The following is a 16,280-nucleotide window of genomic DNA, read 5'->3' as shown; positions in this document are numbered from 1 at the left end:
AGTGCTGTAAAACAGAAAAAAATTGTACAGCGCACAGCTCCAGGGGACATCACAGTGCACACAATCCAGTGCGAACACACATTCACACACACACATGCTGGGAAACGGAGCTGAGCTTCAGCGCCAAAAGAAAGAACACTGAGGTACAAAAAGAGAGAGATCTCACTGGAACAGGAGGACATGCTACAAAAGGTGTGTTTCTACATGTGGGGCTTTCAGGCATATGACCACACAGCACACAACGAAGAATGATGTGCAAAACAAACACACATATGCTTGAGTCCTCTCAAAAGAACACATAGATTATAGCACAAGGAGGACACTAAAATGAAGAAGGTGGCATTTCACAATCTAGCTAAATATCGCTATGCATGAAAAACATTATCTATTACTTTAGTCATCCTGAACCAGCTTCATTCATATCAGACAATAACATACAATCCTGACATATAATTCAACAACAAACACATGTTCAGCAGTGCCTTAGTAATGCTCTGACATCCCTAGCCTGCACGTGGCACTCAGCCTGAAGCCCACAGGTTCATACTGGAGATGGGAATCTAAAAAAAAAAGCAGGTCATAATATTTCTTGTAACAGCTGGGCCCTGTAGATTTTATCAAATGTTACTAAAACTGGAGTATACAGTCTAATGTGGGGCCTGAGTGGGTATTTACGGCCGCAGTATATTGTACATGCTAATGGTAATGAAGGCACATGTCACCCACTGCAACAGTGTTTGTCAGGAAGATCAATTATGGGTTTTGTTGACAATAAGAAACATATACAACATCGCCAGCCAATTTTAGGTGTAGGTAAAGCAGGCATTTGTGGCCCTTGCAAAGTCAGGTTTTATGCACACTGTAGTGCACTGAAAACAATCAGATGTGACAAACCGACTTTCCACAAACACATAACCTTGTCCCCGTTTGCACTCGAGCTTCTGAGGAATCAAACAATTATCACAATCCTGTTTCGAACAGCAGAAATTACCACACAGACTGTGTAACTGTGTGAGTGCACATTTGTGTGGATGTAGCGGTGCGTCATTTCCCCCAGGAATGTTTCTAGACGAGGTAAAGAAAAGGGCCCTGAAACATAATTTCCAGCCTGTCACACTGGCACTATCCATTAAAACCAATGCTAATCGATTTCTTTTATGTCATGTAGATCCTCCAGGGTGTCCTACCCTGCGTTTTCAGTAAGTGTGTGTGTGTGTGTGTGTGTGTGTGTGTGTGTGTGCTGTGGTGAAATGAAATCTGCTGGCTGACAGGCTGCTGAGTGGGTTGTGGACAGCATCTTCTCTGGTTAGGGGAAGTGGTGTTGATACTGCCCGTCCACCGCTACGAACTGGCCGCTCAGACTGATTACGGGAATAAATCCTAATGGCAGTGTACATTGATTAGGCTCTGATCCATCATGGCCCATTAGCCCTGATGAGGCCCCGGCTGAGGGGAAGCCTCTGTGCTCAAACCATACACTGTATATAAAAACACGCACGTGCTCAAACAATCGACCGTGTCCTGCTCTGCTCCAACACATTTATACATCTGAACTGTCAAACTTAATATAATAAAAAAAAACACAAGACAGCGTAGTGTTGGCTAAGGGCGACGCATCAAAAGGTCGAATATTTTATTTTCTCATTTCTCAGCTGCTGCATTTCTGCTGTTATTTGGAAGAATAGATTCACCCTGATTACCCTCAAACTTCCTGGATGGTTCGTAGTAATCGTGTCTTGGTGATATACAGTATAAAAACACAAATGCAAACACATTGCAATAGTACTCAGGAAAAAGAGTACTGTCATGAGATGATGGTTTTATTACAGTGAGAAGTGCCAGAAAGGACAAGTGGTGGACAGACAATAAGGCAAAAACACACAACTGACGAGCCAAAGTCAAACTCATACTAAAATGCAGCCAGTGTGAGACAGCCATCTGTCTAACAGAGCGTCACAGAGCGAAGGTTTAAATGCAGCAATGTCAAAGCAATTTCTGTTGGAAACAGTGCATCAGTGTGTGTGCGTGTTTTTGTACTTGCTACAAAGTGAGGACATTTTGGGTGGTCCTCACATCCCAAAGCAGCTTTTTGAAATTTAATACTTGGTTTTAGGGTTCGGGTTAGAATTCGGTTTAGGTCAGGTGTTAGGCATTTAGTTCTGATGGTTAAGTGTTAGTGTAAGGGACTAGAGAATGTGTTATGTCAGTCAGTGAGTGTCCTCACAAAGATATAAGGACAAGTTTATGCTTAAGATAGAAGTACAAGTGTGTGTGTGTGTGTGTGCACGTTTGTCACAGCTGTTATAAATGTGGCTAAATTCAGAGGGATGTGCGCCTCTGCACGGTCATCATCTGTCATCTGAATGGACTGGCACTGGCAGAGAAAGCGCGGCAGTGTAAGCGCTGTGAGTACTTTGATTGCAAAAATCTCAATGTCACATAGCTTGCTAACAAACTGAAAAAGGCTCCAATCAAGAACAGCATGCTGAATGCAACAAAATACCGTTAGTAGCAGAGAAGCTAGTGTGTAACTGTAGCTGACCACTAAACCAGTGACAGTGAGGCAAACAAGTTACCTAAAGGGCTCTCATTCCAAAGCAATGCGCAGTCAATCCAAATCAATACCCATCTTACAAATGTGTGACAGATCTGAGTTGTCTTGCTGTTATCGAAGTTTTTGCTCCATGGCCGTGTCCCAAATTCCTTTTTTACAGCATCCTTTCCATCTTCAGAGGTGTACGCTAACAGCCAGAATGCATTGCAAAGAGGGCATTTAAGCACTCAACCATCATTTAATTTTAATTTCACTAAAAATATACAGCTTTGTTCCAGGCTGGCCCGAGATTGCACCGTTGCAATGTGATACAGACACAAAAATAACAAAATAGGACAGAGTAGCAACAATGGCTCTCGAAGCAGCTGCGCTTTGTGAGGTACAACTGTGTCGTTTTTCAAGTAAGAAATAACTGAGGGATGATGCATTGATTTGTGGTTTGCAATGTGTTGTAGCCCCAGAAGTGTTTCTGCAAGTGATTATGTTTAAAACTTTGGATTCTCTGTCTAGCATGTTCTATCCCTGAGAGGTCACTCGGGAAATCCTCAGACATCTAGTCAACTAAACTAAAGGACTACTGGGCCCCTGCTCCTACAGTAGAACTGGGATGCAGTCAGCACAGGTAAATACTGGAGGGTTGTTAGTAACAAGTCAGGGGTGAAGAGCTCACTTGTCCAGAGCAAACAAGCCAGAGAGAGAGGGAGGGAAGGCTGCAGGCTACTGTGTTGGGAGCAGATGCTCTGGCAGAAGGAGGAGAAGGGAGAAGGTCTTACCTCCGGGTGAGTGAGCAAAGGAGGAGGGGTTTCAGAGAGGACTCTTATAAGGCCCTTGGGACACACAAGATAAGGCACTTCCAGCTGCACAGTTAGACCAAGATTCAGAAAAGAAAATGTAAAGCAAAGCTTAGAAGGAAGAAAAACAGAGGGAGAGCGATCCTAGAACAGTGTTTCTACAACATTCTACAACATAGCCATCAGCATGAACCTTGTTTTGATTATCCAACCTATACCTGGTAAAAGCACCTATGGAGCTCCGTCTTTTGTTCGTCGCTTTTTAAATGTAAGTCAGCGTTGCCGGTCTGTATTTACATATACACGCAGTAGAGAAGGGGAGTAATACTTCAAATGCACTGCAATAGCAGAATGTCCCTTTGTTACATACATACATTGTTTGATAGATTTGCTTTTAAATGACTGTCCTCCCTCCTTCTCTGTAGCTGCTCTTGCACCTGCAACGGCAAGCTAAGACAGTTATGTTAGCTTGAAACAAACTCTAAAAACAATGTGATAAGGAAGAAAAAAAATCAACATCTTAAAGTCTACACATGCAGCATCTTGTCCACTATCTGAGCTCGTCAGTCTAAGTCCTTTGCACAAGTACACAGAATAAGAAAAACTGGCTAGTTGAACAGAATCAGTATTTTCCATTAGGGTGCCTGTTGGTGCTATAATGAGAGACGAGCTGAAGGGTCTTCTCCACAGGGGATCCAGGCGCTAGAGACAAACCTCGACGTAGTGTGGACTCAAACACTGATCTCAAAAAACGGCTGCGATGCTCTGCTTCTCTCTTTATCCTCTCCCACCAACTTCACTGTTTTTTACCGTGTCCCTGGGACTTTCCTCCCACTCTCTCCATCTCCCTCTGACTGACTCGACACACAGTCTACTGCAATTTCACTGCGGCTGAGGGTAACACAGTAGTTAATGAGATTAGGACACTGCAGGTTTCCCCTCTCTCCGCCCTCTCTCCGCCCTGTGCCGCTGTTCATTTATCCCTGGATAAAATGAGTAAGGGTGCAGAAATTACACTTCTTCAAACAAACAAGCTACATGGTAATGGAAATATTACATATGGCAGCTACTACCGTTACCTCTGATTGCCCAGTATTTAGATCAAATAATTCAGCAGTGGAGAATTAAAGTGGAGGTATGGTCTCATTCTCTTCTGTTACTTCAGACCACGTCTTTCACCTTTGACACGCTGATTCCACATTTTACGTTGATTTCTAGCGCTTACCTCTTCTACCAATCCCCTTGTTGCTACTTCATTCCCTGTGCCATTCATTCTGGAGCTTGGAAGCCCTGGGCTAAAATATGTGAGTACTTGTTTTTCTTCTGTGGTGGAACAACAAATGTTGACCTGAACTCATGAACCGTGTCACCCTGTGCAACAGCCAAAGTCACTTCCTTCTGCTACTCACTGGAAGACGTCCAAACTTTTCCTGGTGCGGTGGATTCAAGAACAACTTTTAAAGAGGCAGCCACACAAAGTGTTAGTTCTCTACGAACAGGAGCTGATCTCTCCCAAAAATGTCAGGGGGAACTCTTAATCTGAAACGTCTTCTCATTATTTAGCTTGTGTATTAGAGACTGTGTGTTTTTAAGGCTAAATTTGGATTTTGGAATTTCAGTTTTCCCCCTTTTATTGCTTTTCATTTTCTTAACTGTTAACATTTTTAGATGTGATGTGAGGTAAGGAGATGGAAGGCTGGAAAAGATTAGTACTTTCACTGCCACTCAGTACGTTGAACACACAGTAAACTATGTATTCAATCACAAGTTACCTACATTGATAAAAGGAATAAAATGAGCAGAAGACAAAGAGAGAGGAACAAATGACAGACATGGGGAGAGAATGTGAGGGCGAGCAGGAACATTGTCTGTCATTGGCACAAAATGTGTTGGCAGCCAATCTTGGATAGCATCACACTGACTGACAGGTGGCACGGCCCGTCAGGTCCTCGGCGCCGCAGCTGCATGGCAGATCATGATCGATTTTTCTGTGGATGTCCATGTCTGTGTGTCTCTCTGTGTGTGTGTGTCTAAGAATAATATGGATATCTGTAATTTTGTGATGAAGGGCACATTAAGATGATTGTGTGTCTAAGAATAATATGGATATCTAATTTTGTGATGAAATGATAAAGTAGCGTACAAAGTGTACATAATTACAGCAACAAACACACACTTCATGAAAACCATGATACACAGAAGGGCACATTAAGATGACGGGGCAATGATTTACACACCAGATTTCATGTTGTGTACATAACTCCCCCTTCCAGTGGCAGATTCTGCCATGACCTCTCCATGCTGTCTTTGCCCTGATCCTCATGATGGTTACACAAACCAACAAATATGTGTGCATAATTTGGCTAATCTGCCCTGCTCTCCCTGTGAATGTCTTCTAGGCCTTTCCATGGGGTCTGTCTTACCGCCAGTGTGGGAAAGAGGAAATGAACATGGCCTTACAAGCTGAGCCCATCCGGGGCTTTAATTATAATTAAATCATTGAAATGAGCTTCAACTACAAGCGTCATATCAACCGAACCCTCTGAAGTGAATGAGGTCCGTCTACTGTTGCAAAATGAGCTTTGTTTCATTTCATATTTAGAAAGAAAATCCATGTATGTTTATTACACTACTATAAAACTGATGAATGCTAAACTACAAAACCTCCTTCTGTCCTCTCTGCACCATCCCCACAACCATTAAAAACCTCATAGCAGGCAAATTATATGTTCTTCACTCACATGAACCCTCAGTGGAAAATTACTTTCCTTATTCCTCACTGACATGGCTGTAATATGCTTTGATGGACTCCAAGGGGGCCAAACGTGGAGCACACCCTGCCTCCCACGCAGGGAGATGCAAGCTGGTGTTCATTAGCGCTCCTGGTGAGGGAAACCCCTCTCTTTTGAGCAAGGGGTCACAGCCCTGAGAGGGGCTTCCTATGAATCTGCAAGAGCTCTTTGATTTGATTTGTGTGGGGGTCTGTTGATCAAAAGTCAACGAGCGCAGGCTCATCAGATGTGTGTGCACGAGTGCGTGCGTGTGTGTTTGTGCAGAGGCAGAGAGATGACGGACATTGCGGAGGCAAGTGAACAGCAGATGCTCCAGTTAATTGGATGTAATGATGACACAGGTCATAACTAAGAGGATAGATTGAGGGAGAGATTAATCTGTGAGTGGAGCTAATTAATGCATGAGGCTACGTGGTATGAAACCAGGCCTATGAATCTATCAGTGAATCATCCTGCCAGTTTAGTCAAGCAGGACACGTCAATCTGTCTCTTCTGTCTCTTCTTCTGTTGCATGAAAAGAAGGTAGAATATACACAGCTAGGGCCCTGTGCTTGTGACTGTCAGGACTTACCTTCTGTTTCCGCCTCTCCTTCCTTTTGTCCTCTGTGTCCTGCAGCATCTTCTCTCTCCACAGGTCAAAGAAGTACGATGGATTGGTGTAAAACTTCAGACCCTCCTTCCCATCATCTCTGCAGGTAGACAAAATAAAATCATTATTATATTAGTATGTTTTGGTTGGTGGCTTTATAACAACAAAATAAAAACAATTCATTAATATTTTAATAAAATATAATGTTGGTAAATGCAGTACATTCTCACATTTGACAAATTAGCGCAATCTTCATTTGAAAATGACTCAAAAAATGAACTGATAATCCAAACAGCTGCTGACTTATTGTTTGAACTCTACGTAAAGGCTAGGCAGACGGGGCGAATGAGCCACAACCTTAAAGTACTACAAATAGGCCTTGTTTATACATATGTTGTATTTTGTCTCTTAAAATGCTGCAGAATCTGTTCTGCTTTTCCTGACCCTGCCTGTCTTTGTCATCTGTTTGTTATCCATGTCATTTGTGATTAGGAATTGCTAATGTCCTGCATTATCACTTTCTCAGTTCTGCTCCTCTTTCTGTCTTCTCTGCGCTCATTACAGATGTCTTTGTGGTCGGTGTTCACTGCAGGGAACAGCTGTGTGACGATAAGGGAGGAAACAACAAAAAAGACTTCTGACAGAAACAGGTAGTTATCACATCAAAGGTCCCTTTCAACAAGGAAATTGCCGTTCACAAATGCCCGCACATGCTGTCCTGAAATGTCAACACAGGAAAAAGCCTCGTAAATTATCCTGCAGATGTCTTTTTCCTTTCGTTTTCCAGTTTCCAAATGTGTTTCTTTCCTGGCATATTATTTACAGCTGATCAGTTTATGAAAACGTGGAGCATCCTCAATTACAATTTTTAATTCTTTGCTTACTTAGTTTGTGAATAAAGCTGTACATACACTGTAGCAGCTGACAGTTCTTTAGCCAAGGGCCATGTAAAAGGGCCTTCTCAGACCTCCTTTTAAACTGAAAATGATAGAGTTAAACCCCAACCTGAACTTGTGTTTCTGCCTCATTTTGGGAGACAATCATTTGCTGATGACACCCATAAAAACAGAGAACATGAAAAAAGTTTCAAAAATACAACAAAGGGAGGAAAATATAATTCAATAATGTGACAATGTAAGGGTGAAGAGAGAGCTGCTGCAGTGAGTGTGTGTGCGTGTGTGTGTGTGTGTGTGTGTGTGTGTGTGTGTGTGTGTGTGTGTGCTGGGGGTAGTATTTGAGTGTTAGTGTACATAATTATGCATGGTATCCACTCTGTGTACATTTGAGGCTCATGTTTATGTGTGTTTGCTGGTGTGAATGAGAGAGAGAGAGAGAATAGCAGCTGTGCTCAGGGTCGATCCGAGAAATAACAGCCTGAGGAGATGTCCCAGGGAGCCTCCTGGTGCGATGTGGGGAGAGGAGAGCAGAGTAAGGTAAAAGAAAGATAAGAAAGAGAAGATATAGTAAAAAAAAAAAACAGGAGAGGGGAGAACAAAATGAGAAGAGAGTAGGATGGGAACAGTACAGTGACGTAAAAGATACAGGCAGTATTTTAAATTATGAATCCTAAGGGTGAAATCATCCCGTCATAATTTTAATCAGTCATTCAGTGTTGATGAATTCACCCTGAGAAAAGAAGTGAGTGAAGAGGGATCTAAACTTCATTTGGATTCTAGGTAAATAGAAACCAAATGAGCAGAATAGGCTGCATTCAGCGATGCTTTGCTCTGCTTGTATACTGTTTATCAGCAGAAGAGCAACTGTGGATAAGCTGCACCTAATCCACACAACTGGACCCTGCACTCAGGGGATTCTTTTGTGAAAGACAGGTGCCAGCCTGGTGACTGACCTTTAGCATTGCAATATACATTTGTGTCTAATCCGACTAGCAGCAGTGTTTACTTCCTTGTCTGGCTAAAAACTGATGTGTAGCCTTCATGTAGCACAAAACAGGGTATTTAGGATAAGACTGGGAAATAAAGTCATTTAGAAAATCACCCACACCTCCCTCTCACTTAGTCTAAGCCATGTTAAGATCCATAGGTTCAAAACATGCACACTACAGATTTAAAGGCCACAGCCTGCACCTGTCTCCGTACATGCTATGTATTTTTACACACACACACACACGCACACACACACAATAAAAGATTGTGTTGTAACCTTCTCCAATTGGTTGGGTCAGGGTGGCAATAATAGACAGAGAAGGGTCGTGCAAGATGCTGGAGGAAGATAAATTTTCGAGTGAGAGGAGGAAAAAAAGTGAGAAAACGGCAAGGTGAGAAGGCAGACAAGTCAAAGGGAGGGGGGTGCTGGCCAGAAGAGCTTTATATTGATTATTTCGCTTCAGATGACTCCCTCTATTGCTCACCCAGCTCAAACTCAAGGACCAAGAGAGATGTCTGGATGTCATCTAGATGCTCTCCGAGATAAAGTTAAAAGACTTTGAATACATGCAAACAACATAAAATATCAAGCATATTACCCATATATGCTAAACTCTTCATCAGGTCAAACTTTCTAACTGTTTAGGGTTACACTTCTCCAAGTTTGGGGAGTCGTTTCTATTTTCTCTGCATGGTGCATCATTGTGAGCATCACCTTTGCGATTAGTAATTGCCATGAGAGTGGCAGGCAGAAGTGTAATACAATAAACTGGGCCAATTAGATGCCCAAATTCATGGCCATTTAGTTGCTTTAGTATTAACACAGTGGGGAGCAATCAGTCTCTCTTTGTGCCCATCAATAAAATACAAAATAATACATTTTTCTCATTCTCCAGACTGAGAGTAGAAGCTGACAAATACATGCAAAGGTTGATGTCAAGCTGGGCTCAGGACAAGGGCTGCTATTCATTGGAAACTTGCAGATGTCAGGGACGACAGGTTCTCCTTTAAAATGTCTACAATAGCGCTCCATCACCATCACACCTCCAGCAGTGTTAAAAGCATATTATTGTGCATTTTTAGGACACAAAATAGAAAAATATTTAGCTGATACTTTTTTGAGCACCATGATACCCAGAAGACCCCTGAATATGATTTTAACTGTCATAGATTTTCTGTATTGTAAAGTTAGCGAAACAGACCTGTAGGGTGTGAGGATGTTGAGTGGCGGCGGCTGCTCGCAGGTCTCATAGGTTTCCTGCAGCGGGACGGGCAGCGACTTGCGGTTGAACAGCTGCTGGTCCTGAATAGTGGAGCTCCTGAAAGCCTTCCTCATGGTAATGTCCTGAAGCGACACTGAGAGGGATGGAAAGATGGAGAAGGAGGGGTAGAAGGAAGGTAGGATCAAAAGCTACTGTTAGTTTCTCTGTGGAATATGTGATGCATGTACAGTATGTGTGCAAGGTGCATGACAGATACAAAGTAAGAAAACTGGGTATCAGTAAAAGACTTGTTGCTCTATCTGCCCTTTTCACAGTGTTTCCTTGGCTGACACACACACACACATCAACCAACAGACTCGCATGTCTCGGATGAACACACTAACATCTGGCTCCATTTCTATCTGTCATCAAAATCCATTCAATCTCGGTAAATTTCCCCCAGAGCTAATCCACACATGCAAAGCTAATCTAGGCCAGGCAAGGATAAGGCTGTCTGTCATACAGAAACAGTTAGTGTTTTCAGAGGGCAAAAAGAAGTAAAGGGGGAAATCGATACCGCACAGCTGCACTTTTCTGAAAAACAAAGTTGGAAAAATTTCTGAGGAGGAGGAAAAGCCACCCTGCTAATGCTAAGCTACATTCTGGTCGGGACGAGTTGAAATCGCGAGTCTAGGAGAGTAGCCAAGGGCGTTGCAACCAGATCTGAATTATGAATGAGGGAGTGACAAATGGATACAGTTTATGGCTGCTCTGGGGAAGCCTGAAAACGCTGTGTGGCATACGGAAAACGTAGCCTATCGTTACAGTTCTGTTATTCGCCCTCCTACAACACACACAATCTGACACCACACAATCCAATACTAACCGGTTACCTGGAACATACAGTAAGAAGATCTGTTTTTAAGACAAACTGGGAGAATAAGTGCATTTCAGAGACTGTAACTGCACCTCTGCCTTAATAAAACAAAATAAATGAAGCTAATTTAGCATATAAAGGCCCAGTAAGGGCCAGCTACCCCAATCTGATCCTCTACATTTGCAGCAGTACAGCTGGATAATGGCTTCAATAGACTGTCAGTGTAGTGCAGGGCCAGTCACCTGAGGCACTGATGTATCATTATTAACACTATGAGGGCGCAGAGGCTGGTAACTAACACTTTGGGATGAGAAAGGAGGCCAGAGAATTCAAGAGGGAGATAATAAAACTGCACGAACACAAGAAAGGTAGGGTAAGAGAAACCCACAGAGAGGAGAGGAACTAACAGTAAAACAAAGAGCAGGAGCTGAAACAAAAAATACAGACAAAGGAATGAAAGAGTGGAGGGAGCAATAGATGAAAAGATGCTAAAGCTAATGTGGAAACATGCAAATAAAGAGGGGAAAGTGGTGCAGAAGAGCACAAGAGAGACAAACATAAAAACACACAGTTTGACTTCTATGGGAAAAACAGAAAAGACATAAGCGAGGTGTCCCTTGAGAGAAGTGCAGTAACCTGAGCAGAGCCAGAGGGTGGATCAGGCTTCACAGACAACACCAGGGAAACTCTAGCAGCTATTTAGACAGAAAACACACATATAAACACATCCAGCATATTGCTCTAGGTTCAACAGAAATAACCACAAGAGGAAACTGAAGGTCCCCAATGTGCTCACAGTATTTGTATGTTTTCTTACCACTGGCCTGGTGGTTTTTTTTAAATAGCAGCAATGGGCAGATCTAAGAAATCGAAGCAGATTTTTTCCCCATGTTGAGAAGATTAGAGATCTGTCTCCTGAAGTTTAAAGTGATGCTTGTGTTTCCTTTGGGGCATATCAGTTTTTATGCCACAGGAAGGTCAAAATAAGCTACAGGAAGGTGCTCACCCACTCAGTACTTACAAATCTACACAACAGATTTACAGAATGGACTGCTACAGACACCCTGCTCGGCATAGAAGTAGCCATTGGCCAACTGGTGAGCGTCAGTCTGGTGTGTCTAAGTGCTGTCCACCGAGCCAGAGCACTGTGCCCTGCTGCCTCAGTGCATTTAGTGCACCGTGCTGTCAGATGGTGTGACAGTACGTACAAAAGCCACAAATAAGAGAGGGGCAGTGGAGAAGTGTGTGTCAAGTTGTATTTGAAGTAGAGTGAGGCAGCTACAGGCCTCTGCTATGCAGCACTGAGTACCGAGAGAAGCACCCTACACTAATCAATGCAGGCAGAAACACAGAAGGTGCACACACACACACAGATGGATATACCAACATGATGATCTACATCCTAATTACGAAATGTCACTTATTCAACTCAACTACCAATTACACTCATTTAGTGAAGACAGTTAGCTAATGAGAAAATGTGAGTGCATGTACTTCTGTGCGAGTTAGTGAAAGGCTGCCGGTGTGTAAGCGTGTGTGTCGGATGTAGCAGGACCAGGTGCAGCAGCAGCAGCCTCTGATCCCAGCCTGGGAAGCTCCTTATCAGTGAGCAAGTGGTGGATAGTTTATCTTTTTCTCTCATATCTTTCTTAGAGTGATATCATCTCCCTACAACATCCTCAACCAAAGAGAGGTGAGGAAGTTACTGTCACACACACACACACACACACCCATACATACTCCCATCTCCTTGAGAATCCCTTGAAGATTCTAGAAAATACTGCTTTCCCTCTCTTCACCCGCTCCGTCATAAAGATGCAGTCCTACACACAGCCACTGAAGATAAGAAAAGGCATAGGCCACGCTGTCTTTTAGCATCCAGGTATGTCGCTCTCTCCTCTTGTACTTCAATGCAAATGTGGCCCTACTGGATATTTCCCATCCTGCACACCCTGAATTGTTCTTTCCAACTCAGATTTTGCTCCATCCTTGTGCTGTGGTTGAGAGTGTTCCAAAAATAAGAAAAACTAAAAATACATGGGGAACAGTACAAGCCAACTCTCTGTAATTAATATTGGAATATTGTATTAGTTTTAACAGTTGTGTTGCGAATTCATCTGCGCTAAGAAGTTAGCAGATAAAATGTAGGCAGACAGCCTGGAGAACTACTAGAAACAGAGGGAGGCAGCGAGAGACTGTAAGAAACTGAGCCCAGAGGGACTGGCGTTGTGGCTTTCCATAATGGCCTGCAGCCAGTGCACTGATACAGCGGTGCCATTACATAGGAGATACAAGCCATTAGTTTGACTGACTAGAGTGATAGGGGGAAGAGCCTGACATCACACAAATAGCGTCCACACAAAATGGAGAGGGAGTAGAGATCAGTCATAGAAATGAGAGAGCTGGGGAGGACAACAAAGACAAAGGGGGTGTGGGGGGAATGGTCAGGAGAAGAGGAGTGAAGGCCTAAAGGACAAAGTGAGGGTGGATACTCTTTAGAGGCTTAAGGGAAAGGTGTGGGCAGGGTGACTGTGTATGTATCACACTGAACACTGAAGCACTTTTGATCTCAACCACTGCACTGCCGATGACACGGCGTTCATCGCTCTCTCAATGCACCTCTCTCCAAACTTCAGCTAAATCATCTTTCACGCTGTCCACCATCTTCCGCTGAAAAAGCATTACTCGCTTCAGTGCATCTTTCTACTCTGTTTGACCACTACTATGTTGTATCTGTGTCCAAATCAGTGGCCAAACCGAGCTAAGCTGCACAGAAGCTACCTGACAGTTAGAAGGCGCATTATACAGTGTGACTCATGTTTACACCTAACTCTGAAGTCATAATGCATTACCTCACAGTTGGTTTGAAATGTGAAGGGGGAGTTCAAATTTAGTTCTTAAGTGTAAAAACACTTTCTGGGTGTTAAAAGCACTTTTCATAGTTCAGCTAAAGGCATAACATACTTGCACCGAAAACCTTAATGTATGTGTATATATACATACAAGAATCACCAGTACTTTACTAAAATGTGTCATATGGGTTGTGTCTATGATGTACAGTGTGGATTCCCTACCTTGTCCCCGCACCCAAGGGTTCGGGCCGGGTTCAGAAACTGTATACACGTCGGGTTTGGACATGTGGTTCAGACTATAAGCTGGATATGTCTGAGAGAATTAAAACAGTTTTGTTTGGTCCACTGAACTGCAATTGCAACAAATTGTTTAAAAATATAAACATTGGTTTAAACTGATGCTACAGCCATTTATATTTTAATATCAACAATTATATAAAAATGATGCTGTGAAAATTGCTGCAATGTTCATTTGACACAACTATGATAAAGTTAATATTAGCTATAAACCATAATTTAGCTGTGAATCAGAAACCATTTCTGCATCAATCTGCTCCCAGTTTTTACTGGATTTCATTTTTATCCTCCTTCCTTCTCCCCCCCCCCTCCATCCTACCCAATCTTCCCCCAGTTCTAATTTATGGTCCCATCTCTTCCTGCACTCAGTTCCCTTCTGCTTCTCTCCTTATGCCAACCACAGAGCCACACACACATTTTCAAGATAAGTATTATGCTTGTGTCAAAAGCAAATTGTGTGCGTTGGTGTGTATGTGGGTAAAGAAAAGGTGTGGGTGGGGACGAAGGGTGACATTTACAGGAAACAAACCCTTTGGTTTATAAAACCCTCCCACAACCGTCCATCTTTCTGTCATATTTATCTGATGTGTAGTCTGCAGGCAGCACCCACTACTACACTTCTTTGCTAATATAGTCGCTTGATTTGACAAATCTTTAATGAATAATCTCCAAGAAAGGTAAGTGTTATACAGTGTGGGTTTCTCCATTTACAAGACAACTTCATTTGGTTATAAGTGATTGCAGGGGAGTTGAACTGAGTAGGAAATCTGTGTAATCTGCAGAGGAGGCCATTTCAACCTGTCCCAGAAAACTCTGCAGTACAATCCTTTTCCACTCCACTGCTTTTGCTGCAGTGCCCTGTATTATGCAGCCATGTCTCTATCCTTCCATCTTTTTACTCTCCTTCCTTCCCACTCCCCCCCACCACCACCGCACTTAAACTGCAACTGAGATGATCCTTATCCGATGTCTCTCAAGCCAATACTTAAGGCTAAAACAGGAAAGTCAGGCTTATTTATAAGGGGAGATAAAACCCAGGACCACACGCATGCACACACACATACTGTGTTTTCATCCCTTGTGGGGACTTTACATTGACTTACATTCATTTCCTGTAGACTTATCCTAACCTTAACCATAACCACTAGTTGGTCTTAATACACTCGTTCATGATAAAGCTTTTTGACTGCTTCTATCTGAGTCTGCCTAGACTTGGTCCCCTTGTCATAACACCTTTTTTAAGACCTGTCAAAGCACAAAAATCATGACTGTGGCATCTGCTAACATTATCTTATGTTGTAGAACAAAATGTGAAAATGGATTGGCCTTGTGTTAACCACAGACCTCAGGTGAGTCCACTAATTGCATCCACATTGCCCTCACTTGTGGCTTTTCCTTGCATTTTAGTCCCACCCACATAAGAGGCAAAGAAAAAAAAAAGTGAGGAGAAAGGAACCGAGGAAACATTTAGTAAAATGACACGCCCCTTATCAGAAATCAGCTGGCGACTGGACCCTCCAGATGATGGATCTGAGGAAAGGACACATCATGAAACATCAGGCAGGACACGGTAAGAGAAAGACCAGGAGGAAGATGAGCAGCAATGTGGGGAAATAAAAGGTGCAAACCAATTGAGAGGCCCAACGCACAGGAGATGGAGTTTTATTACAGGGTAAGTGGACAAGTAGGAAGATACAGATCTATCTATGAGTAATCTGGGCTTGACAGGATCGATTCCTTGACTGAAACATAAACCCAGGATTGTGTACAAGATAAAATAATTCATTGTTCTGTTTTTTTAAAAAAAAAGGTAGGAACGCATGTGCTTACATTCACAGAAAAGCCATAAGAAGGGAGTACAAGCCAGTGAGCATTTTACTGTATCTGTGTCAGTGACAAGGAAGCCATTAGAGTAGCGTTGCGCAAAGCCATAAACACACTGCCGGCCCATGGGAAATCGATACAGTGCCCTCGAGCATGGTATTACACCTCTGTGATTCTCTCTTTTCACTTTGCACCCACAGCACTCTCCTCTAGTTACACTATCCTGTCATCCCAATTCTCCTCCTGGCTTAGTTTCCTGGCTTACCTAACAGTCCCACAGTTTATCGCATTCCTTTTTATTATTGCTCAGTACAGATATAGCCTGGCCATACATCCAATTTCTCCTCACAACAAAAATGCCTTTACTGGGTAAACAAGCGTCCAGGCAAAGTGAAACTCGGGCAGAATGTTTCTGATAGAGGTCTGGGTCTGTACTACAGGAGGTGAACAATGACACCATTCCATAGCTGCCTTTTCCTCTAATAACAGCCATTAACACTGAGGCAAGTGAGCACATTCACACAACTGACACATGGAGAAAGGCACATTTAATTTGGTGCAGCAACAGACACACAGATGAAATGAGAGAGGTGGAGGTCTAAGCGTGGGAACTCAT

The 16,280-nt window shown here is 42.9% G+C and overlaps 1 protein-coding gene across 2 annotated transcripts in view; it reads right to left on the bottom strand.

Moving 5' to 3' along the window:
• wasf1 (WASP family member 1) overlaps window positions 1-16,280 on the bottom strand; it is a 42,249-nt gene that overhangs the window by 6,298 nt on the left and 19,671 nt on the right. For both annotated transcript variants that reach the window (XM_020589100.1, XM_020589094.1), the window contains exons 4-5: window positions 9,815-9,968; window positions 6,709-6,826 (exon numbers count right to left, since the gene is read on the bottom strand). In XM_020589100.1, coding sequence (XP_020444756.1) covers window positions 6,709-6,826; window positions 9,815-9,968 — 272 coding nt within the window. The remainder of the gene's footprint in view (window positions 1-6,708; window positions 6,827-9,814; window positions 9,969-16,280) is intronic.

This window comes from Monopterus albus, unplaced genomic scaffold (assembly GCF_001952655.1).
Source record: "Monopterus albus unplaced genomic scaffold, M_albus_1.0 scaffold9.1, whole genome shotgun sequence".
Classification (NCBI taxonomy): Eukaryota; Metazoa; Chordata; class Actinopteri; order Synbranchiformes; family Synbranchidae; genus Monopterus; species Monopterus albus.
This window is presented reverse-complemented; position numbering and strand designations above follow the sequence as displayed.